At 42.1% G+C, this 26,434-nt stretch overlaps 1 protein-coding gene across 26 annotated transcripts in view; it reads right to left on the bottom strand.

The window, feature by feature from the left end:
• Nucleotides 1–1,139: 1,139 nt before the first annotated feature.
• HMBOX1 (homeobox containing 1) overlaps nt 1,140–26,434 on the bottom strand; it is a 196,863-nt gene continuing 171,568 nt past the window's right edge. For 4 of the 26 annotated variants that reach the window (XM_069576711.1, XM_069576712.1, XM_069576716.1 and 1 more), the window contains 5 exons: nt 8,859–8,941; nt 6,616–6,711; nt 5,496–5,590; nt 5,184–5,255; nt 3,384–3,614 (listed from right to left, as the gene is read on the bottom strand). In XM_069576711.1, coding sequence (XP_069432812.1) covers nt 3,477–3,614; nt 5,184–5,255; nt 5,496–5,590; nt 6,616–6,711; nt 8,859–8,941 — 484 coding nt within the window. In that variant the 3' untranslated portion in view covers nt 3,384–3,476. Of the gene's footprint in view, nt 3,615–5,150; nt 5,256–5,495; nt 5,591–6,615; nt 6,712–8,858; nt 8,942–26,434 lie in introns of all 26 variants that reach the window. The other 22 variants (XM_069576721.1, XM_069576727.1, XM_069576722.1 and 19 more) reach the window with 8 other exon arrangements.

Below are 26,434 nucleotides of genomic sequence, written 5' to 3'. Positions count from 1 at the left end.
ACTATACAGACCCCAAAGGTGGGAGAAGCTAGCCACACTCCTCTAACACTCAAACATTATGAAGAAAACTGCCTTAAGCTTTACTCCAACTGTTTACTTGGTACCGACTGGCCTTCATCTGGTGTTAAGGTTCTCATTTAATGCGAAAATGGCATTAGGATGGTCCATCTTTAAAAGGTCCTTCTGTAAGGCTCTGTTTTAAGAAGGGGAGGAAGTTTACGCACGTGACTGCAATAATTCAATGAAAGTGTCTTAAAAAAATAAATTACCTGGAACTGCTTGCAAGGGTTCCTCACCTGGGAAGCAGCAGCCCCTGAAACAGTCCTCTGGGGCCTGAAAAATGTACAGCAGGAAGTGAGAAAAGAGGACAGAAAAACCACAAGCACATAGTGGGATTGTTTTCAAAGAATCTATCTTCCCTTCAGAGAGCAATGTAGGGTTTCTATTTTAATACCACCCCTTAAACCTGAAAAAGCTGAAGAAAAAAATTTACTCCCCAAAGACATTACTCATCAGTGGCAACTCCACATGCCATGCATGGTAAGAACTAAGGTAGCTCGGAGAAGACAGCGGAGTTACAGCTGATGACCGAAAACCCACAGCAGATTTAAACTGAAACCAAAGAGCTGAATGTGCATGCTTGGTGAGAAAGCCCAAGTTAGACACACGGCAGTGGCAGTTAAGAGCAGACCGGCAGTTGTCTTTAATGAGAGGGGTGAAGGCGCCTTCCTCTTGCTCCTACTGAACCCAAGGTGCTGCTACCCTGCCTGGCAAACACATTCTTTTCACTTTTTCCAGATTTCTGGGTAGCAGCTGGTACTCCCTTCATGGATACTCACCTTTATTCTCTGAAGCTTTTTTTCCTTCCCGAAAGGTCTTAAAACATTGGAACCTTTTGGCTCTTCTCTGGCAATCACTCTGTTTCTTTAGAAACTGCAGCTGCCTTTATAGTTTGAGTCTGTTTCTTTAAAAGGAACCAGCAAGAACAGATGATACTAGCAATCCCATCATAAAGAAGCTATCAATTATAATAATCTCCTTACAATAAATCATGGATGCAGCTTGTCAGACAGTATATTTTCCTCTCTCCTTTTCTTTCGGATTTAACTGAACGTAAGTAGACAAAAATTCCACCGAGATGGAAAGACAGATACGTTATATTTTTTTCTAAATAATATCAAAGGAAAGAAAGCTAACATAGTCTAATTGCAAGAAAAATTCAAACACACCAAGAAAGAAGATGAATGGCGGGGGGTGGGGAGGAGGGAGGGTCATTCCTGAGAACAACAAATGCTACTCTTGAATTTGTTGGTTCAAGTAATACAGTGAAACAGAAAAAGACTACTCCATTTTACTTCAATTCTGGGAAGCTGGAAAAATATATATACATTTTCCCCCTGAAATCCTAGGACAAGAGCAGGTCCTGCCTATAGCTCTATAAAGTCATGGACCCACAGAGGCAGCACCTCCATGCCTCCCAAAGGCCTCCTCACACTGACGTAAGCGGGATGGACAGACGCGGAGGTGAGCACATCAGCAGGTGCCTTAGGTGGAGTGAGACCAGCTAGAAGATGGCGGATATTCAGAATCTCACTGATGAGGAAGGGAAAACAGGAAGGCCAGTCATTCTCTCTCTCAATGGTTTTAAGTTGAAAACATTTGGTGGGTGAGGAAGGGTGAAGAGGTCAGGAGATAGCCCCCTCCTTCAATCTTACAAATCATTTTCAGGTGATGGACAGACGAAACCTTGCTTAAGAGCCAGCCCTCTCCACATTCCCCTTTAAACAAGGTTTTGTCGCACACAGAGGTGGAGCGAGGCAGGAAATAGAGAGCAGTCGTGCCTCTTTCAGACGCACCCTACACTGGAGGCGGTTCCTCTTAGGCACCGTGACACCGTGTCCTTTAATCGAGATGCCCAGAGACCATTTTCATACGAGGCCGGCAGATGTAATATTCTTGGATGCATGAGCAGTTCATCATTTCGCTACTGGATGACAAGGTGATCACAGGGTGACTTTTCTAACGCAAGTTCACTGTTTGGTATTTTGAGTTCTCAAAATGAAAAAAAGATTTATCAAATATAAATATCTTTAAAAAGTAACAAAAGTGCTACATATGTGATCAAGGAAAAAAATTCCATTAGTTGCTGCTTAAAGTAGATTAAACTTTACAAATATTACCACATCCATTATCAATATGGCTTCCAATTATTAAATAAATTGCCTGTAGCAATATAGCTTTTCACACCTCTACAAGGACAGAGTAAAGAGAACAGCAAAGCAAGTCACATCTTGCAGACCTGCCGCGGAAGTGGCAAACGTCCCCTGCTTTTTTCTGCTCCTATTTAGGAAAGCATTTGCGCTTGTGACAGTCAGTAGGCATAATCCCACTACAGAGTCCTCTACCAACCTCTCATGTTGAGGGGGCTTCAGTTTAATGGCTACAGGGACTGGAAGTTCGTTTACTCACTTTTGGCCTTAGCTCCATCCTCAAATCACCTGTTTTTTTGGTAGCAAGGAAAGGGGACACAGACAGGAGGCAGAGCCACTTCTGCAGTGAATTCCGGCACCTTTCCAGGCGGGCACGCGCCTGTGCCACGCACTGTACAGTGGTTCTAATGACATCCACCATTATTACACATTCGGCTCATGGTTTTTCCCAATGCTCTCAAGCTGTGTTTTGTTGGTTTTTTTTTTTAAACTTTTTTTTTTTTTTATCATTTTTCTGTTTAATCATGGTCCCAAAGGCAGAAGGCAGTATTTTCTCTACTCAGTCACACAGCTTGTGAGAGGAAAGGATGTCTGTGTCGGGCATGTTAACATCAACCAAAATCTGAGATCGAGTTTTTCCACTGACATTCTTAGCACAGCACCCAAAGAAGTATAATCTAGCCACGGTGTGACTATTATGAGGCACGGCTTATTGCAGCTGGAAATCAATTATTCCCACGTCGGGGGGACTGGCGGGGGGTGGGGGGTGGGGGGGGGGCGGGTTTCTAGTGTTTCTTTTACTCTGCGGACACTCCCCAAATGGTGTCTGTCAATCCTGGCCACACTACCTCAGCTTGCATCCTACCAGTCTTGGGGAAGGAAGAGGGGTAGAGACTAGTGTTACAAGAATCTAAAGGTACCCAAGGATTTACACGGAGCCTACTATTTGAGAACTGAGGGCTAGCTAAATACCTGGAAGCACTTTCTTGGAATGCTAAGATAGAGCAGCAAGATTTTCTAGCCTCAGGGGCTGGGAGAGGGATGTTTGGTTGGTTGGTTGGTTATTAGTTACTGGGAATTAATACTGAGAGAGTATATGTAAAGGCTGAGGGCACCATGCCATCTTCACAGAACAAGACCCTAAGGGCTAACTGACATACAAGAAACTGCAAGTTATACTGTAAGAACACATGTTAAGGACCGAGGAAAGTCTGCTAAGGTGCTACGTCTAAACTAAGTTAACTTCTCGCGTTCAGCCCTCCCTCGTCAGTCGTCATCCAGGGCCTCTGTCTTGATTTCATTGGCTCCTTGTCGGGCCAGTGCCAAGATAGTGTGGTTGACTGCTGCCATTTCCACAGCTAACGAGATGGGGTCTTGGTGGTCACTGTGGCTAGTGCTGTCATCCTAGATGTGCAGAAACAAGAAGCAGATGTTATTGGGGGACTGGTGAGATCCTCCAGCTCACAGAAAAGCATGCTGGGGCAAGGGGAAGCAGAACATTTGTGGGAGGGGTCATGACAGGGTAGAGGTGAAATGTATTTAAGTAGACACTGAATGGGATACAGGTTCAGAGACTACTGGTTGGCATTTCGATGGTTCAGCAGATAAAAAGCACTGAAGTATTTTTTTTTTTTTGGCTAAGAATTTTCCCTTCTGTCAGAAAGACTGCTGCGGATGATGATCAAACCTGGACCATTCCAGGTTTGCAGCCACTAGAGCACTAGTAATTGAGGGCCACACTAGTGAGCGTACATTCTGGATGGTGCTCTTATAGATTATTACAGTTCACAGGATCTCTCTACTCAGTTGAGAAAACCAGACAAAACTACAGATACCAACACCTTATGGATAAAAATGCATTTTAGTAGAAAATAAACCAAACCTTCCTAAAACTCCAAATTCTCAGTTACAACAGGAGAGAAGTGTAGCTGTCGGAAGTGGCTATGCACTCTGGCTGTCAGGGGAGCTGGGGAGGGAAGCGCAGATGTCTTACTTGGAAGGTGTGAGCTTGCCTTCCAAGTCGCTGTGCGATGAACAATACAGCTGTAAAGGAAGCTGCACTGAAGGTGGTATTACAAAGAAGGTGTGAGCTGCTCACCTGGCGTCTTCAGGGGACTCTACAGCAGAAAGCTTTGGGAAGGGTAAGCCCCTTCCTGGGAAAAAAGCATGGTATGTGCTACCCTTAGGGCCTCTGGAAAAAGGATGGACATGGTCCATCTACACTGGTAAACTAACAAGGATGTTTCTGCTTCGACTCCCAGAACATTCTCTACAGTGAAATGTGCAGCTCTGGCTTGGAGTCCTCGGCGTGGGGTTGGGGGGCGGGTAGTGTGGGGGAAGCCTTGGGAAGTATAGGCAACCCTGTTCATTCTCACAGGCTGGTCTTTGGTGTAAACAGGGATCAGCATGGAACTGTAGGGACTCTGGCAGTGTCTACACTCAAGCTGCAGGATGGTGAGCAGAAGGAGAGCATGGTGGACTCTTTACGAGCAGCCTGAGCAGGGTACACTGACTAGGAAAGAGCAAACGTGTTCCCACTGGCGCCTAGAAGAGACCACACATTCTCTTCATATTCCAAATGGAGTGAGTTTAAAATCCTTAAAAAATATTTAAATCTTTAAGTGGGGAAAAACTCCCACATTCTTACTGAATTACTCCATCCAGTGGCTACAATTAAATATATTTTCCCCCATAAGCAATGAAGAGGAAGTCAGGGTGAGGTGAGCAGACATGCATTTATGAGCGGGTGTGTGCGTGTCCGTGTGCCAGAGACTCTGGAGGGACCACGGTCTCAGCACGAGGGCTCCCACGGCACAGGGCCGAAGCAGGTAGGCCCTTCCACTGTGCGGGTGGAGTCATGTCCAGGCAGGGCTGCGGCTGCCCGAAGCCCCTAGCATCTCTCAGACATTGAGTGTGTGTGTGGTGGATGGTGGAACTTGCTTGTTTGGATCAGATCCTCCTCTCTTCTTCTACCTTCTCTGCTTCTCTGCCTCCCTCTGAACTTCTTCCCTCCTCCTCCTCCCCATTGCGTACTTGCCAAGTATCCTGTTGTATGACAATAAATCCGTGTGGGTGAATAAGGATTTCTCACAAATTCAACAGGACAACTGAATCTTAACCACATTTCTTTCAAGTTATATGAAAATCTAACTAGACACATGAGCAGAGCTGGAGGGACCTTAGCTCACCCCCACCCCCTGACCCCGAACAAAGCGCACCCACAGAATTGAGTTGTCATACGACCCCACCCACTCTGTACCCAGCAGCACCTGCTCCGTGGCTCACCTGCTCCGAGTAGTCATTCCCGTCCACGTCATCACTGTTGGAGTGGCCTCCCGGACTCTGTACATCTATCCCATGACTCTCCAGGATTGCTGCTTCTTCGAAAAAAGCAAACAGATCCCTAAATTATCTGTTACCATACCATAAAGGTCTAAACACTGAATCTGTATTGAGAAAATGAGAATGCAATTAAAACAAAACCCTAGACTACGTTTTGTTTCTGCTCAGTTGCAGACAGGTGGAATTCAATGGCACAGAGGTCGGGGGAGGAACAACACGTTTGCCCTTCTGGAGCCCCTGCTGCTTCGTGTGAACATCTGAGTGGCTGACTGGTAGGTGCTTCATACGTACCAGCTAACTGAACAGCTCTCCTGTCTTGGGGTTCTACAAAGCATCTGAGGATCGTCATGATGAAGTAAGTTTATAAGTGAAATACAATTTTAGAAGCTCAAAACCAGCCCACCATCCTGATCTCAATTCATGTTTCTTACATGCTTTTATTTTTCCAATCTTGCTTTTTACTAGGTTCCCTGTATATTAAGACGCTTTTATTCCAATTCTGTTAATCAGCTGTTTCTTAGCCTCTGGGTCATAGCCTGGTAACAGTGAAAAGGCTTAGGGTGTCACATTTCCCCCTCTCAAGGCCTTATAGGTAGCTTTCATCTGCACCACAGGAGTAACTGATCAGAGATCATGTCTAATTCCAGATTCTTGCACATTAAGAATGGTGAGGTTTAGAAATAATAATGTCATCCTTAGTACAGTACTGATGCTGGGAGGGATTGGGGGCAGGAGGAGAAGGGGACGACTGAGGATGAGATAGCTGGATAGCATCACGGACTCGATGGACATGAGTCTGAGTGAACTCCAGGAGATGGTGATGGACAGGGAGGCCTGGCGTGCTGCGATTCATGGGGTTGCAAAGAGTCGGACACGACTGAGTGACTGAACTGACTGAACTAGTACAATACAAATAGTATACAATGAAGAAAAACATAAGGGCAATTCTTGTTAGGCTTAAAGGGTAGTCTCATTTAGACCTATAGTTCTAAACCGAAGTCACTCTTAAACACAAGGCCCAGGACTGCCTTCAAAGAAGACAGCAGCCTCTCGGATACATTACCGATATTGGCTCTTCTCTTGATCTCCTTCCGCCTGTTAGCAAACCAATTATATACTTTCAGGGAGGTAACTCGTTCCAGATCTGACAGTTTTTTGCCTGCGAAGACATGCAGTAAAATTCAGAAAATCTGTATCTGAGGCTAGTTTTAAGGGACAATACTTTTTTTTTTCTCCAAATGTTCTTTTCACTGCATCTATTGCCAGAATAACAGATACAGAATTTTTTTTAGCATGATCTAGCACCCCACTCCAGTACTCTTGCCTGGAAAATCCCATGGATGGAGGGGCCTGGTGGGCTGCAGTCCATGAGGTCGCGGAGAGTCGGACACGACTGAGCGACTTCACTTTCACGCACTGGAGAAGGAAATGGCAACCCACTCTAGTGTTCTTGCCTGGAGAATCCCAAGGACGGAGGAGCCTGGTGGGTTGCCGTCTATGGGGTCGCACAGAGTCGGACACGACTGAAGTGACTTAGCAGCAACAGCAGCAGTACTATACACAGACTTAATTATTGAATGAATAAACATACGGTGGTGGTGGTTTAGTCGCTAAGTTGTGTCCGACCCTTGCGACCCCATGGACTATAGCCTGCCAGGCTCCTCTGTCCATGGGATTCTTCAGACAAGAATACTGGAGTGGGTTGCCATTTCCTTCTCCAGAATAAACATATAAATAGTGGTAAAGAACCCGCCTGCCAATGCAGGAGACAAGAGACACGGGTTCAGTTCTGGGGTTGGGACGATCCCCTGGAGGAAGGCATGGCAACCAACTCTAGTAGTCTTGCCTGGAAAATCCCATTGACAGAGGAGCCTGGTGGGCTATAGTCCATAGGGTCACAAAGAGTCAGACACGACTGAAGCAACTTAGGATGGAAAAATCAACATACAAACATCCCTAATAACCCAAAATGCTTCAATTCAGAAAGTCACACAATATAAAGGAATTCCAATATAAAATATTAAAGGATTCAGCCTGTTAGTGTTCAAAGTTCACATGACGGTAACATGAAAGCTTCATTTAATTAGCATCATTTACGCGGATGAATCTGTTTCTTTATCACGTTCCCAGGTAGCTGAAGTCCCCTTATACCTTTAAGGCCCTGTATTAACTAGTTTCCTGCTGTCTTAAGACAGGGATACCATCCGTGTCTTCTTAAGACTAAGGTCACTATGCCCATCTGTTATTGTAACTACTCTGGAACACATAGCGCAATTCAAGCTGCAAATTGCTGTCAAATGCGATGGTTTATGGAGAGCCACGTTCACCAACATGGCAAACACTCTTCTCCTTCATTTTCTATCTTAGCTTTTACCCCTCAGTGGGTAGAGGGACCAGAAAACAGGTGCTTGATGCCCGGAGGTTAAGTACTTTCCAGGAAGAGTCTGAGTTCCATCCAGCAGAGCGTTAGGGCTGGGGGTTTGGCCTGTGAGAAGTAAGGGTACCGATGTCGTTGTAGCTGACTGTGTATGTATGTTCTGGACGGTTAGAAGTCTGGCTTCTAACTAAGGGGGAATAAATTAGTATTTAATTATCACAAAACAGTGATAAAACTTAAAACAAAAAAGTCATACTTTTGTATGTACCCTTTAAGCCAATCCAATTAACTGGCCAAATGGAGATCAATTGGATCTTCTTCACTGAGAATGGTTTCTGATTTATAAAAAAAATCACCACCGCCATACTATGGAAGAACATTTTAGCACACGACCTATGAGTGTTTCAGGGGCTCTGCTGACTTGCACAGGAACAACTGGACTTCAGAATGGAAATACTCCAAGCTAAGAAGTCATCCCAATGTAGAAATGGGAAAGAAGTCCGCTCCAAAAAGAATTCTTTCTTTAAACAGGAATACAGAATTATACAATTTTCAACAGTTACAAAACAAAACTATCTTAATATTTACATTAATAAATCTTATTTAAGTATGGCAACTTTAAAACTATTTTGAAACTGGTATGTTTATGCTGTATTTTTGGAAAAAGAAATCTATATAGTCTTTAAAACTAGTAATTTCAAGGTTGCGCATCTCAAGCAAGGACACTCATTGGAACTTTCCCACGTGAAGCCTAATTTGGAGTAGTGCAATCACCCCCTCAGAAGTACAGTGTGAACAAGACAGAGCAATGAACATCCACAGGAGGATGGTGGGAATGGAGCCAAGAGCACCGCCGGCATGAGGGAGAGACTGAGGTCCCAAATGCTGGTCCAAGCGCAGCCCAGAGCCAAGCGCGCCTGCTGCCTTACCTGGCTTCTGTATCACTGCGTTGCAAGCGTTTGCGATTTCTTCTCTCTTTGCTTCATCTGGGTATTGATTCTCATTGAAGTAACTGCAGAGGCAATCAATTGAGACACAAGTTTGTACTTTTAGAAATGTGCTCTCCTTCACAGGTTCACTGAAAAAGATGTCCTTTTCTAAGATGTAACATTAATATCTAGTCCAGGCTGTCTGATGGAATTTCCCATGAAGATAGAAACAGTCTTTCTGTCCAGCAGGGCAGCCACTACTCACATGGGGCTACTGAGCACCTGAAATGACGCTGATGTGATGAAGGAAGTGGATTTTTGATTTTAAGAAATTTAAACAGTTACATGTGACTGATGGCTACTATATTGGATGGGACAGGTTTAGCCACTGCTTGGCTTCGATAAAAGATGTACTGGATATAAAAGTTACTTGTGATATGGATGGCTGACTGAAATCACAGACTTCCGTTATTGAGGCACTGGTGACGACAGGACTGTACGTCTTGTTTGTAGTAGCAAAACTTGGAAACTGCCCAACTGTCCATCAATAGGAGAATGATAGAACAAACTATGAGACATCTGTATTTATACACAGCTACTTAAAAAGGACTAGAAAAACTATTCACTGTCCTGGGGAGATGTTCTTGACGTGGTCCTAAGTGGAAAAAAAAACAATCTATAGAATAATGTGCATGTAAAAGTACTCTTAAGAAATTTTTAAAATTCCTGTCTAACTTAGAGAGTGAACTTATGGTTGCAAAGAACGGGGGAAGGGATAGTTAGGGAGTTTGGGATGGACATCTACACACTGCTGCTTTTAAAATGGATAATCAACAAGGACCTACTGTATAGCACAGGGGACTCTGTTCAATGTTATGTGGCAGCCTGGGTGGGAGGGGAGTCTGGGGGAGAATGGATACGTGTGTGTATGCATGCATACATATACATATATAGCTGAGTCCCTTTGCTGTGCACCTGTTAATCTGCTCTACTCCAACATAAAATAAAAATTTTAAAGAGAAAAAAATTCCTGCATATGTGTACTCTGCATGGATAAAGGGTGGGGGGAGGGGACATATGCATACTTATGGCTGATTTGCGTTGCTGTACAGCAGAAATCAGCATAGCATTGTAAAGCAATTATCCTCCAATTAAAAAAAACCTAAGTGACTAAGTATCAGAATATTGATATACTTATCCTCTAATAAAATGTCCTCATAAAAACTCTCCATGGATAAAAGCTGGAAGGGTACACATCAAAGTTGATTACCTTATCGTAGGGAAAGGGATAAGTAGGAGGAAATTTAAACATTTTAAGATTTATTTTTGCCTTTTTCCACATGCTAAATGCATATATTACTTCTGTACAATAGTACTTAAAGAAATTGGGTTTACTGAACCCATCCTTGGCATTATCAGGCCTGTGACACTATATGGGGAAACAGAATGCTTATTAGTACTACTTGTTCGGTCACCTTGAGTTTTCAAAGAGGAAGGCAGAATTTCTGTGCTTTGAACCTGGAAACTGAAGGTCAGCAGGTGACTCCCTGTCACATCCTAGCTCCTCTCACTTCCGTGGGGGCTCCCCTTCCCCATCCTCTCTGCACCAGTGCCAGTGCCCTTGTACTGGGAGGCCCCTGACCTCCTGTGAGCCCTGCCTTCTGCAGCGCAGCTCCTCTGCCCCGCACCCTCTCCGTGTGGAGAGCAGCCTTCGCAGGAGCCCTGACACAGCGGCTGCCGTCAGCCGCAGCCCTTCCTTTTCCACACTGTGAGCGGCAGGGCTCTGTGTGCTACCGCCACCCTACACAGCGGCCTCCTGCTTCAGTGCGGGGTTTACGCATCTCTTTCCACGTGACTTTCTGCTACCATGTTTAGAGCTTCCATGTTCATACTGAGGATGCTTCCAAGTCACTGCTCCACTTCCACCTTCCTACTGACTTCATCTTAACTCCACCTCTGCTATTTAGTTGGGCAAAGTCATTACCCAGGGGCCTGTTAGAAAAGTGGAATCCCAGACCCTGCCTTAGACTAAATGAGAATCTGAATTTTAACAAGATCTCCAGGTAATCTGACTGCACATTAATGTTTGAAAAGCACAGGATCAGCACATTCATTTAAAATTCAGCAACAAAGACAACAAAAGCAGATACTAAGTAGCTAACGTTATATGCATCCACTGTGGGTCAAGAAGAGAATTAGATTGTTTCTGACCACAAGGAGTTTATAATCTACTGAAAGTGAAGTGAAAGTGCTAGTTGCTCAAGTGAAAGTGTCAGTTGCTCAGTTGTGTCCAGCTCTTAGTAACCCACCAGGCTCCTCTGTCCATGAAATTCTCCAGGCAAGAATACTGGAGTGGTAGCCATTTCCACCTCCAGGGGACCTTCCTGACCCAGAAACTGAACCTGGGTCTCCTGCACAACAGGCAGATTTTTACCATCTGAGCCCCCAGGGAAGACCGTAATCTACTGAAGAGACACATCAATCACTACCCTTGGGCTAAGAGTCCATAGGCTGTCTGAACAGAGGAGGGTGGGAGCACAGAGGACAGTGTGCTCAGTGCTGCCGTAAGACTTGGCAGAGGAAGTGCCATCTGAGTTACCTCTTGAGGACAAGATAGGAGTTTGCAAAGCAAAGAAAAAGAAGAACATTTCATGAAAGGGAAAACGCATGAGCAAAGGCAAAAAGGTAGATTAAAGTCTTGATGATTCTGGGCATGGAGAAAAGTTCAGTGTGGTGAGAATACAGGTTCACAAGAAAAAATGAGAGATGGTAGTCTGGAGAAGTAGGATGGGGCCACCTTGTGATGTTCCATACATAATAAAGATTTCATCTTGAAATAGAGGTTTTACAAGCAGCACAGAGATACACTCCCAACTGCATTTTAGAAAGATAGCACATTTCAAGACTCAAGATGACTTAGAACTCCACGTCGAAATCTGAAATTCTGAAATTCCCTAGTGAACTTTCTACTCACCTACTCCACCTCTTCAAATTTCTTCTTTACACTAACCTCGAACCCTTTAAAACCCTTCCCCAACTTAAAAAACCTGTTCATCTATCACTCTTCTTCTGACCTCATCTTGCTTCTCACCCTGAATTCCATGGCAAGCTGAATCCACAGTATCTCTTAGGAGATACCATATGATTCAGGAATCCCACTCCTGGGCATACATCCAGATGATAATTCAAAAGATACATGCAGCTCTATGTTCATAGTAGCACTGTCCACAATAGCAAAGACAAAGAAGCAACCTAAATGTTCATCGACAGACAAGTGGATAAAGAAGATATGGTACATATATACATTTCACAATCAGTCATAAGAAGAAATGAAAATAATGGCATTTGCAAAACCACGCGGACAACTAGAGATTATCACACTAAGTGAAAGTGAGTCACTCAGTCGCGTCTGAATGTTTGTGACCCCATGGACTGTAGTCTGCCAGGCTCCTCCATCCATGGGATTTTCTAGGCAACAGGACTGGAGTGGGGTGCCATTTCCTTCTCCAGTGGATCTTCCCGACCCAGGGATCGAACCTGGGCCTCCTGCGTTGCAGGCAGACTCTACCATCTGAGCCACAAGGGAAGCCAAACTGAAGTAAGTCAAAAAGAGACAAATAGCATACAATATCACTTAAATGTGGAATCTACAATATGACACAAATAAACCTGTCTATGAAACAGAATCAGGGGGCATGGAGAATAGATTAGTGGTTGAAGAGTTAGGAGGTGAAAGAGGGGAGGAGTGGGAGTTGGGGATTAGCAGATGCAACTGGCATACACAGAATGGAGAAACAACAAGGTCCTACTGTACAGCACAGGGCACTATATTCAATATCCTGTAATAAACCATGAGAGAGAATATGAAAGAGAATGTGTGTACATGCATACATATGTATGTGTGTGTATAACTGAGTCACTTTGTTGTACAGCAGTAGTTAACATTGCAATTCAACTGTACTTCAACAGAAAAACAACAACAACAGCAGTATCTCTTAGGAGAAATTCTGATTACTCAGCTTTTCTGTCCTTCCACCATACCTGTCCTGCCAATCTTGCCCCCTGCAGAAAGCACCTTCCACTTGTTTTCTTCCATCCTTCAATCAGGGTACCAAGAGTTCTTGGGCAAAGTTATAAAATAGGGCCAAGTGATTTCTTTATAACCTCGTGTCTCTCGACCTTAACTAGGCCCCTTGTTTCTGATGGGAATGCTTTTTGTTCTTCTAGCCAGCTGTCTGTAATATTCCATCTTTCATGCCCCTCTTTCCTGAAACCTTTCCACACTTAAGTCGCAAGCCCTCAAACCTACCACCTGTCATTCTTTTTGCAGATGCCCTTGCCTCCTCCTTAACCAAGACGGAGATTATTAGGACTGGCTTCATGTTTTCAGCTTCTCAGCTTCTGCATGTCTCTGAGTCGCTGCTCGCTCACCTCTGCATCTCGTGGATGAGGAGGGTGCAGTCTCCTCTTCGAGGTCTACTTCTCCACTTGTGTCTCTGATCTCATCATCCTGCCCTGTTCCATTTCCTCATGTCTCCTTTCTTTCCTGCATATCTTTTCTTTTTAAAAAAAGTTATTTATTTATTTTAATTGGAGGCTAATTACTTTACAGTATTGTGGTGGTTTTTGCCATATATTGACACAAATCAGCCGCGGGTGTACATGTGTCCCCCATCCTGAACCCCCTCCCACCTCCCTCCCCATCCCATCCCTCAAGGTCATCCCAGGGCACCAGCCCCGAGCACCCTGTCTCACCTGCATAACTTTTCCCTGTGCCCTCATAATTTACTCTATTTCACTCATTTTATGATGCATATTTCTTCATTATTATGATTCTAAAATTAGGATACATCTTATAATTCGTCGTGTCTGCAAATTAACTGGCAGCGTCTCCCCTCCATGCCACTATATAAAATAAAGGTATGTCATACAATCAAAGCCTTCCTAGATTTGATGGAAAGTGGTAGCTGCTAAGACCTAGAGGTCCCATTTCAGCAACAGCTCAATGGCTACTATACATTATTGTGCTAACTCTTCCAAATTATTGCAAAGCCTGTGACTGACACTCTGCTCCCTCTAATGTCTGATTAATATAACTAATGTATATCTCCAGTCATGCTGCTATTCTATTAAAATTTTTTTTAAGATTTATTATAGAGGTCTTCAGAGTCCCCCTCTCCCCCAAACTGCCTCTCAGCTTTATCTACTGCTGCTCTCATACATGCTAGTCTGGGGAAATGGAGCAGCCTCGTCAACCCCCTGCACCTCTGCGCCCTTCTACTGTCCATTTACGTGCTCTTTGCCTCCCTGCCTCCAAACCATCTTTTCTTTCACCATACAGCTCAACTGTCACCTCTTGGCCAGTCAAAGGTAATTTCCTCATCGCGTGAATGAGGAAATTCACCTGTTCCTCTCTCACACCTTTATCATCCTGTATTATAGTAGTCACTGTATACCTCTCTCTCCTGCTACACCAGGCGCCACCCGAAACCAGGTGCAAGTCTGACTCACCCTCATCTGCACTCCTCAATGATGATGGACAGAGTCACCACCAGCCCAGTGCAGGGGCCTCCAAAAGAGATGGCTATCACTGTAAATGAACTGCTGACCATCAGGGTATACGTACAGTTATCACAACATACTCTTGAAGGGCACATATTAAACTGTTACAGATGATGATTATGTCTTGGGAGCAAGAATCCTGGGGTTGGGTGAGTGGGGGTTGGGGTAGAAGACAGGGAAACATTGGTAGTAATTAAGATGGATTTTCACTTTCTGCTCTATATATTTACTTCTCTATTGGATTTCTAAAATGAAAATATGCTATTTTAAAATAAAAGAACATTAGGAAAACATTTAAACAATTAAGAAGTAGCTTATTAATCCAACTCCCTAAAGTGCATTTGAATCTATAAAATACTAGGATTGTGACTGGCACTCTAGTGACTAACAGAATAAAACCACAGCATTTCTGGAAGCTAAATAAGAATTTAGAATTTTTTCTAGAACGACAGGGCCTGAGGAGGTGACAAGTCAGAAATGGGCTTTGCGGAGACCATGGAGGAGGCAGGAGCAGCATACTGACTGGTGCCTGCAGTCCCTGGCACGGTGGGGTACGAGGCTGTGAAGCAGTAAGCACCCTCCTCAGGGGCCAGGCTCACACGGCCTGGGAAAGAATGGCGAAGAGCAGGAGGAGAGGACAGGTGGGGACCAGAGCACAGCTAGAGCACCCAGTGGCAGCGGAGAGGCTAGGCGTCCTCCAACATCAGCTTCTGCCTTCTCCAGATCCCCTTCCCAGTGACTTCCACAAGGCCTTTGCCCAGCCCCAGGGCAGCAGGTTGACTAACACCTAGCAGCCAGTGAAGGTTTACATGCTTCATGAGGACCAGCAGTGGGACAACCAGGACACCAGACATGTCGTCCTGTTAGGTGGAGTGGCTGAAGGGCATGTCCCTGGCAGTCAGGGCCTGACAAAACGTGGTCCCCTAGAGAAAGGAATGGCAAAGCACTTCAGTATTCTTGCCTTGATAACCTCATGAACAGTGTGAAAAGACAGATATGACACTGAAAGCTGAGACCCCCCGGTAGCAGGTGTCCAACATACTCCTGGGGAAGAGTGGAGCAACAGCTACAGAAAGAACAATGAGATGAGCCAAAGTGGAAATGATGCCCTTTTGTGGATGTGTATGCTGGTGAAAGCAAAGTCCGATGCTAGAAACAACACTATTGCATAGGCACCTGGAATGTTAGGTCCATGAATCAAAGTAAACTGGATGTGGTCAAACAGGTGATGGTAAGAGTAAACACTGAAATCTTAAGAATCAGTGAATTAAAAGATGGGAATGGGGGAATTTAACTCAGATGACCATTGTATCTACTACTGTGGGCACGAATCCCTTAGAAGAAATGGAGTAGCCCTCACAGTCACAAAAAAGTCTGAAATGCAGTATTTGTGTGCCATCTCAAAAACAACAGAATCATCTCTATTCATTTCCAAGGTAAACTATTCAACATCACAGTAATCCAAATCCAAATCCAGGCCTCAATCACTAATGCTGAAAAGGCTGAAGTAGAACAGTTCTATGAAAATGTACAACACCTTCTAGAACTAACACCAAAAAAAGATGTCCTTTTCATCACAGGGGACTGGAATGCAAAAGCAGTAAGTCAAGATACCTGAAGTGACAGACAAGTTTGGCCTTGGAGTACAACATGAAGCCAGGCCAAGACTAACAGTTTTGCCAAGAGAACACACTGTTCACAGCAAACACCCTCTTCTAATCTAACAACACGAGAGACAACTCTTCACATGGACATCACCAGATGTCCAATATCAAAATCAGACTGATTATATTCTTTGCAGTCAAAGATGAAGAAGCTCTATACAGTCAGCAAAAACAAGACCCAGAGCTGACTGTGGCTCAGATCATCAGCTCCTTATTGCAAAATTCAGGCTCAAATTAAAGAAAGAAGGGAAAACCACTAGGCTATTCAGGTATGACCTAAATAAAATCTCTTATGATTATACAGTAGAGGTGATGAATAGATTCAAGGGATTAGATCTGGTAGACAAAGTGCCTGAAGAACTATGGATGGAGGTTCATACCACTGTACAGGAGGTGGTGTTCAAAACCATCCCCAAGAAAAAGAAACACAAGAAGGCAAAGTGGTTGTCTGAAGAGGACTTACAAATAACTGAGAAAAGAAGCAGAGTTCCAAAGAATATCAAGGAGAGATAAGAAAGCCTCTTAAAGTGAACAATGCAGAGAGATAGAGGAAAACAACAGAATGGGAAAGACTAGAGATCTCTTCAAGAAAACTGGAGATACTAAGGGAACATTTTGTGCAAAGATGTGCACAATAAAGGACAGAAATGCCAAGGACCTAACAGAAGCAGAAGAGATTAGGAAGAGGTGGCAAGAATACACAGAAGAGCTATACAAAAAAAGGTCTTAATGACCCAGATAACCAGATGGTGTGTTCACTCACCCAGAGCCAGAATCCTGGAGCGGGAAGTCAAGTGGGCCTTAGGAAGCCTTATTAGGAACAAAGGTAGTTGGAGGTGATGGAATTTCAGCTGAGCTATTTCAAATCCTAAAAGATGATGCTGTGAAAGTGCTGCACTCAAAAAGCCAGCAAATTTGGAAAACTCAGCAATGGCCACAGGACTGGAAATGGTCAGTTTTCATTCCAATCCCAAAGAAGGGCAATGCCAAAGAATGTTCAAACTACCACACAACTATAGTCATTTCACATGCTAGCAAGGCAATACTCAAAATCCTTAAAGTTAGGCTTCAGCAGTACATCAACCATGAACTTCCAGATGTACAAGCTGGATTTAGAAAAGGCAGAGGAACCAGAGATCAAAACATCTGCTGGATCATAAAAAAGAGAATTCCAGAAAAACATCTGCTTCATTGACTACACTAAAGCCTTTGACTGTGTGGATCACAAGAGGAAAAATCTTAAAGAGATGGGAATACCAGACCACCTGACCTACCTCCTGAGAAACCTCTATGCAAGACAATAAGCAACAGTTAGAACCAGACATGGAATGAGAGACTGGTTCAAACTTGGGAAAGGAGTACATCAAGGCTATATATTGTCACCCTGCTTCACCCCCGCCCGCACCCTGCTTATTTAACTTACATGCAGAGTATATCACGTGAAATGCCAGGCTGGATGACTCACAAGCCGGAATCAAGATCGCCGGGAGAAATATCAATAACCTCAGATATGCAGATGACCACCCTAATGGCAGAAAACTGAATAGGAACTAAAGAGCCTCTTGATGAAGGTGAAAAAGCTGGCTTAAAACTCAACATTCAAAAAACTAAGATCATGGCATCCAGTCCCATCACTTTGTGGCAAACAGATGGAAAAAAGTAAAAACAGTGAGATTTTATTTTCTTGGGCTCCAAAATCACTGCAGACCAGGCAAATGGAAAATGCTTGCTTCTTGGAAGAAGAGCTATGACAAATGTATACAGCATATTAAAAATCAGAGACATCATTCTGCTGTCAAATTTCCATCTAGTCAAAGCTATGGTTTTTCCAGGAGTCATGTACAGATATAAGAGTTGGACCCTAAAGTAGGTTGAGTGCCAAAGAACTGATGTTTTCAAATTGTGGTGCTGGAGAAGACTCTTGAGAGTCCCCTGGATAGCAAGGAAATCAAACCAGTCATTTCCTAAAGGAAATCAACCCTGAATATTCATTGGAAGGACTGATGCTGAAGTGAAGCTCCAATACTTTGGTCACCTGATGCTAAGAGCTGACTCATTGGAAAAGATCCTGATGCCAGGAAAGTCTGAGGGCAAGAAGAGAAGAGGACGACAGAAGATGAGGTGGTTGGATGGCATCACTGACTCAATGGACACAAGTTTGAGCAAACTCAGGGAGATAATGAAGGACAGGGAAGCCTGGCGTGCCACAGTCCATGGGGTAACAGAGAGTTGGACACCACTTGGCAACTGAACAAAACAACAAATAAGAAGCTGCAGTTGTGGCATAAATGATTGTTGTTGTGTTAGTCGCTCAGTGTATCTGACTCTTTTTGACCCCATGGACTGGAGCCCACCAGGTTCCTTTGTCCATGGAATTCTCCAGGCAAGAATACTGGAGTGGGTTGCTATGCCCTTTCCCAGGGGATCTTCCCAACCCAAGGATCGAACCCAGGTCTTCAGCATTGCAGGCAGATTCTACAATTTAATGTGTTAAAAATGTTTGTGAAAATCTTAATTAATTTGTACTTAGTATTTAACTATATAAAATAAAGTCAGAATAAAAACAAATTGGTAACCTCCCAAATAAAAGGTTCAAGAATATAATGTACTAACTATAGTTCTACATCTCTAAACTTGGCAATTAATCCTTTCTTTTCTGCTAAAGACTTATTATAGGTGAGACATGCAGGCCTATCAGAAATATCAGTTTTCTTTAAAATGTGCTAATATAGCTGCAGGTGTGTGCATGGACTGTGATTACTACTTTCATCTTTCTGTAATGTTTCAATGTTTAAAACATATTAATTAAATATACATAGTATAAGGTAAACTGATAAAGTAATATATTGTAAAATACCTCATGGTAAATATTAAGTTTAAAATCTAATAGTTAAAATTTTTTTGCAAAGAATTACAGAGCTCTTAAAGCTTTCTTCTTGGTGGTGGTCGGGGGCAGACAGCTACACAATATTGATGTAAAGTGAAAGAATTCTCAGGCAAGACAAAGGCAGGTCAGGAAATAAAATGTTCAACCAGTATGTATTACATGAGCATGAGTATGTGTTTGAGGAGTAGATGGAAGTTCAAAAATGACCCTGATCTTAACAGTACACAGTTCAGTTGAGGACATCAGATATGAAGTTAAAACAAAAGGAGTCAAAAGAACAGTCAAAACAGTAGAACAGTGACAAGTCAGAATATATCTAGCTGCTAATTAAATATATAAACGATATGTTAAATAAATCCAGGTTAGAGAGAGATCTCTATGGACTACACTGCTCTGGGAAAGCTTACTGCTTTGGATCTTTACTGAGGGATGCACAGGCTTCAGGCATTGGAGAGGAAAGGGCAAAGTTATCAATAAAAACAAACATAAAAACCTAAGATGTGCTCAGACAACAAAAAGCAGCCAGTAATGCAATTTGATTAGACTATAAGGATTACATTCAGGGTTTGCCTGAATTGGTGCCGTTATCCTAGATTATTATTAACAACCCCTGCCCCCTCATTCCTAGGTGGTGCTAGTGGTAAAGAACCCACCTGCCAATGCAGGAGACCTAAGAGACACAGGTTTGATCCCTGGGTTGGGAAGATCCCCTGGAGGAGGGCATGGAAACCCACTCCAGTATTCTTGCTTGGAGAATCCCATGGACAGAGGAGCCTGGTGGGCTATGGTCCATGGGGTCGCAAAGAGCTGGACATGACTGAAGTGACTTAGCATGCACTCTCATTCCCCTAAATTGTCCCATTTAGACAGTAAATTATATAATCAGTCCAGGACCATATCACATTATTGGCTCATCCGAGTTTAATGTTAACTAAAATCCCTATGTCTTTTTCACAGGTGTTTTTTGAATGGGACATGGCAACTGTCAGAAAAAAGGAAACACTGAAGAAATTAGGAATTATAGTTTCTATCTAGTTACCTGTAAGAGGAGCTATGTAAGTCCAGAGAACCTGCTTGGCCTGTAACAGATACTCAGTAAGCAACTGTCTGATCAAAAGATGGCTGAATAAATGTATATGTGAAGGAATAAATTAATGTAAGAAAGAAACAAAGGGGAAAACAGAAAACACTGGTTTCAGTTAAGGCCTTTAGTGAGACCGACAATACTTCTTTCAGGAGAAAGGCAGCTGGGATCTTACTGCATTGTACGATGCACTGTCTTCCCTTGCTTCATTCAGAGGTTTTATACTAAGATACAGCTGAATACAATTATGTTAGTAGTGTTTATTTTTGAACTATACATAACCAATAGACTATCAGTAAAGTTGAGAAATAAGTCTAATGACTGATTTTAAATATAATTAATTATTTAGTCAACTCAAAATGTTGACTGAGTCCTAGTTTATACCAAGCAATTGGCAAAATATTGGCAAAGATAAACCACGCAGCGTCTCCTAATGTCATCACTGGGGATATATGTGCGTTACAAAACACATTATAGAGCTCACTATGAAATGGACTGTATTAGTGGAATGAATGTGGTATATGGGGACAGAGAAGAATCAACATTTGCGCAGGTTTCTTGAAGGCAGAGCATGGAGGGTGGATGAAGTAAAACAGCATGAGGCAAAGGAAGCAACATATAAAAGGAAGGGAGTTATAAAAGAGCCTAACATGTTCTGAGAATGAGGAGTTCAGTGTGGATGAAATGTACATGAGATGGGTGACTGGGGATCAAACTGAAGAAAAATACTGGGTCCATATTTTAAAGAGTATAATAGAGTTTGCACTTAACTTCAGGCAACCAGACAAAGGTTTTTAAGCAAGGGTATTATATGATCAAACACATTTTGTATGGCAGTATCTCTGGTGATCCTAGAGGTAAAAGTTAGTTTTGCAGCTGCGGTGAAAGCTGAGAAGATCTGAAGTAGGCTAAGGCATGGGAATACAAGGAAAGATAAAATAGAAGAGACACTGGGATGGTAATAAAAATTCAAGACACCCTCACTTCCTGGGTTTAGGCACCACTTCCTCCCTTCCACCAAATGAAGACAGCCTTAGGAATAGTACTTTATTCACCTTCTGGCATTTCATCCTTAAATTATGTCAAAGGATTAGATATTTCTACTGTTACCAGGTGGATAAACTGTGGGAGAACTTGGCTTTGAGACTCTGAAAGGGACCTGTTTCTGAAATACACTTCTGTCCCATATAAGAATGTTTATAGCCCTAGACATTTTATAAGACTAAAAAGGGAAAGACATGTAAACAGAAATCTACAGGTAGTAATATAAAAGCAATAAAATAAATCCTAAGGGCACTACACTTTATAGACAAAGGACATTGTCAGCCGAATGATCAGTGAATATCTTCACAGAGAGAAACCAAATGATCACTTTGCAAGACAATGACAGCAAAGAATTAAAATGAAAAGTGGCAAAATCATTTACATGAGATGAGATACCATAAGCTGGTAACAAATGGAAATGTCCTTGAAGCACCTTCATTTCAATAGCACCTAAGTCTATAAAAACGACAACCAGAAAGTTCCTCCTATTGTGTCTCAGGGAGCACACAGAAAAGATAGGAACTGGCTCTCTAAGCAAGGGGTGTGTTTGTGTATGTCTGTCCCTTAGTCGTGTCCCTCTCTTTGCGACCCCATGCAAGATTGTGTGTGTGTGTCCCTCAGTCGTGTCCCACCCCATGGAGTGTACTCAGCCAGGCTTCACTGTCCACGGAATTCCCAGGCAAGAATACTGGAGTGAGTTGCCATTTCCCTCTCCGGGTTATCTTCCCGACCCAGGGATCGAACCCAAGTCTCCTGCATTGCAGGCAGATTCTTTACTGTCTGATCTGCCAGGATAATGCCATGTAAATGAACTTATTCCCGCCTCGCTCGCCTACCCTGTGTTTTTAAATGAACTATCTCCCCTGAAGAGAGATTTAAACCTCATCACTTTAGTAATTAAAAAAATAACGTTTCAGCATTGTCAGGCACGGCTCACTATCTATAATCCAGTGTGTATTTCTTTATCACTAAGTATAATTACTGGGTGGAGAGCAGGAAAGAATACCATTAAACTGAAATAGTTTGGAACCTAGTTGTCCCATATCCACTTTTAGAGAGCATCTATGTGTTAAATGGTCTTCAGCAACAACAAAATAATTAAAATATTTCTTTTTTTTTGGGGGGGGGTAGTGGTGGTGCTTGTTTTAAATAACAGGGAAGCAAGAGATGACAGAAATGTACTTTCTCCAAGTACAGCACCTCTCTTTGGTTAATCCATAAAAGCCTAATGACATCCTCAGTTCAGTTACAAACCAGGAGAGTGACACCTTATATTTTATCCAACGATCTCAAAGCTCCTCTGATACTAATCATACCTTAAAATATCCCTGAGAAACAACAGGAGTCGGAGAGAAACAGGAGAAGCAGAGCTGGAAGTCAGCCATGCATACAACTGTCTATCATTTACTGCGAACTTTAGGACAATCGGGGGCTTGGAAAGATGGGGGAATTGGGGACAACGGTAAGCTTACAGATAATAAGCTCCCCAAAGTTAGAGAGCTGGCTAGGATTAGAACCAAGCTTCCTGACCTCCAGGCCCATGCTCTTTCCATTCCTGCTTGCTAAGGAAGTTGCTGGGTGCAGTGGGGTGAAGAGCATCACCTGAAAATTCACGTCCACCTGGAACCTCAGGAAGTGACTGAATATAAAATTGGGTCTCTGCGGATGTAATTACAGGAAGGATTGCGATGAGGTCACACTATGCCCTAAATGCGATGAGTGTCCTCATAAGAGAAAGAAAAGAACACAAACAGAGAAGACGGTGCAGAAATGAAAGCAGAGTGATGGGTCTGCAAGTTCAGGAATGCCAAGGACCTCTGACAGCTGACCAAAGCTACAAGTGTGGGAGAGCTTCTGCCCTCAGAGCCTCCCAAAGGAACCCACTCTGCTGATACCTTGACTTCAGATTGTGGCTTCCAGGACTGTGAGAAATACACTTCTGCTGTTCTAAGCCACCAAGTTTGTGGAAATCTGCCCTACGAAACAAATACTCTGGGTAAATAGAATCAGTACAAAAAGAATGGGATGGTCTTAAGAGATACTGTGATTCAACTATCATAGCTTAACGGACACCATTTCAGTATAGAACTACACCTGGCAGACAAACTGAAATAAGCAACTATTTCTGATTTCTGTAAGTAAACACCTGAATGAGGCATTCTCTTGAAAGTCTGGTCAAATACAGAAAAATTCCAACTTCAATTATTTTTCCTTCTATAATCCAAATTGGCTGCAACCCTTTTGATGCTTAACACTGTCCTCCATTTGAACAGTTTTCATATTAAATCCCTATTTCAAAGCTTTACTGACTTTTTAGATTGGCTACTTCATGGTAACAAATGGAGCTAAGGGATTGCTATATTCATCTCTATCTTCAGCAACTAATTTAGCAGTGCTTATTTTTTAAAATCTTGGAACACTAAGTACAGATAAATATTTCTGCAATACAACAAAGACTACTACCAATAGTAAAAAAAAAAAAAATCTGCTAAGAGATGTATAAGAAAACAAGTATAGTAAAACAATGGTAGAATCTAGGTGATAACTGTAAGATTCTTTCAGCTCTGCTGTACGTTTAAAATTTTTCACAATAATATGTTGGAAAAACAATAACTGGTAACATTAATAAGATGATAAAATGCTAGCAGTTGTGGTGGTCTTACGATACCATGGGACTGTAGCTTGCCAGGTTCCTCTGTCCATGGGATTTCCCAGGCAAGAATATTGGAGTGGGCTGCCATTTCCTTCTCCGGGGGATCTTCCTGACCCAGGAATCGAACCTGTGTGCCCTGCATTGCAGGCAGATTTTTTACCTACTGAACTATGAGGAAATACTAGCAGCATCTAAATTAAATCAGAAACTGGGCAACAGAGCCCACCATCCCCAATACAACCTTTTCTCTTGTTACAATTTAATGTTTTTCTAAAAGTCCTAGTCATTACAATAGGACATGAAAGAAAATTAAGAAACAAACTGGGAAGGAGGGCCACAAAAATATCATTAGCATATAATACTATACCAAGAAAACTAAGGGGTATATTCAAATTGTCTCAGAAATAATCAATCAGATTGCTGGGGACTAAACAGACCAACAAAGATACTAAAACTTTCCTGTGTATCAATTAGCAGCTGGACAACTTAAAAGAAAAAAGGCCTATATTCATGAGAGCAAGAAAAATGAGAATTAAAATAAAAATATCTAACAAGAAAAATATATAAGATATACAAAAAACTAAAACTGTTACTCAGTTCACTGACAGGTATAAAAAAGATACAAGAAACGGAGAGGCATACAACCATTCTTAGAAAAGAATAAATAATATGACAGTGACACTTCTTCCCAAGTTAATTTTTAGGTTTAACTTCAATCCTGTATTTTTCCCCTTCTTTTTTTCTCAGTGGGAGTGGTGTCAGCAACACTATTTTAATGCTCACCTGAAAAAACAGATGAGAATGGTTAAGAACATTTTAAAAATAAATATTAGTGAATGGGCTCTCTCATCAAATATTGTGAAATTATATGATAACCGTAATTGTGGTTCAAGAATTGATAGTAAATAGTAATTGATAGTAAATAGAACCAAAAAACATAGTAACTTCATACACGAGAAATAATTTTAAATCTTAAGAAAGGGAAAACTGGTTATTTGGAAAATAAGACCAAATTAGATCTTCACCTTACAAACTCAATGTTTTATGGCTAAATGTAAAAGAAAACATCTGAATGAAGAGGCCTAAGGGATGGAGGCAGTCACACAAGAATAAAGTGGTGCACTTATCTACATTTAAATAAAAGTGAAATAAATTGCAAATATATAGCAGAAAGGGTTAATGAGCTTATTCCATAAAGAATTAATACACAAGTCAAGCAGAAAACATGGATACACAACAGAAAAACGGGTAAAGGAAAGGAACAAATAGCAAAAGATGACGTGTGGATGATTAACAAACAGGGAAACTAGGCTCATTAGTAATCAGAGAAGTTTAAACATAGACAAAACTAAAACAGAGCTTTTTACCCTCCAGAAAAGCAAAATGGAGATTTTTCACTGACTAAAAAGACGCAACACACACAAGGCAGGCGGCAGGGGCAGGAGCAGTGTGCTCAAGGCCAGTGACGAGGGTGAATTCAGCTGTGGAAGGAGTTGCTAATATTGTTTTTAAGAGAAGGTAAGAACAAGGGTGTCTGTGTCAGAACTGTTTTAACAGGGCAAAGCTGGGAAGACTTTAAATGTCTCCTACAGTAATAATTGTTAACTATGATTATGGTATAGGCACTTGAAGAAAAAAGGAGGAGCTGTTTAAAAAAATCATGTTTTCAAAGAGCACTAAATGACACTGCAAAATGTCAGTGAAAAAAAGCAGGCTACAAAACCAGATGCCTTATTCTAATCATTTTTAAAGTACACATAGATAGAAATACTAAATGTAAATGTACCAAAATATTTTTCGTGGTTATTTATGACTGTAAATGTTATTTTCTTCTTTACAATAGTTTATAATCTGTTACTATTAATTTTCTAATAAAAAATTACCCAAGATAAAAATAAACTGGGTTATGTAGTATTACAAAAACCTAACTCTGATTAATTTTTTTAAAAACTGCTTTTCAAAATACTTTTCTTTCTTTTACCATCCCTGTATCTATTTACAAACTGGCAACATAAGCAGTTATGAAGTAAGGGCCTGAGCTAGACACAGCTGTTAACACACATGTCGCAATGCAGAGGACTAGGTAGCAAATTTAGAGAAGGAAATGGCACCCCACTCCAGTACTCTTGTCTGGAAAATCCCATGGATGGAGGAGCCTGGTAGGCTACAGTCTATGGGGTCGCTAAGAGTTGGACATGACTGAGAAACTTGACTTTCACTTTTCACTTTCATGCATTGGAGAAGGAAATGGCAACCCACTCCAGTGTTCTTGCCTGGAGAATCCCAGGGACGGAGGAGCCTGGTGGGCTGCCGTCTATGGGGTCGCACAGAGTCAGACACAACTGAATTCGACTTAGCACCAGCAGCATGTAAAAAATTATAGTATATTCTTATACAACCTTCTTCTGTTTAGAAGATATGCAGATACATACATAACAGAAAAATGGCTGAAAAGAAACACACCAAAATATTAATGATTATCTGTGGTGTTAAGGGCGTTTCAATGTTCTTCTTTACATTTTCCTGCATTTCGCCATTTTTTATGTAGTGAGTATGTACTAATTTTGTAATCAAAAAAGCATTATTTGAAAATAAAGCTTGCTCTCCCAAAGCGTGAACAAAATAGAACTGCACAAAATTATTTTTAAATAGATGTCTTAGTCTTAGTTTATCTTAATGTTT

The sequence above is a fragment of the Ovis canadensis genome, chromosome 2 (genome assembly GCF_042477335.2).
Source record: "Ovis canadensis isolate MfBH-ARS-UI-01 breed Bighorn chromosome 2, ARS-UI_OviCan_v2, whole genome shotgun sequence".
NCBI classification, from domain to species: domain Eukaryota; kingdom Metazoa; phylum Chordata; class Mammalia; order Artiodactyla; family Bovidae; genus Ovis; species Ovis canadensis.
Note: the sequence above shows the minus strand (reverse complement) of the source record. Positions and strands in the feature narration are given on the sequence as shown.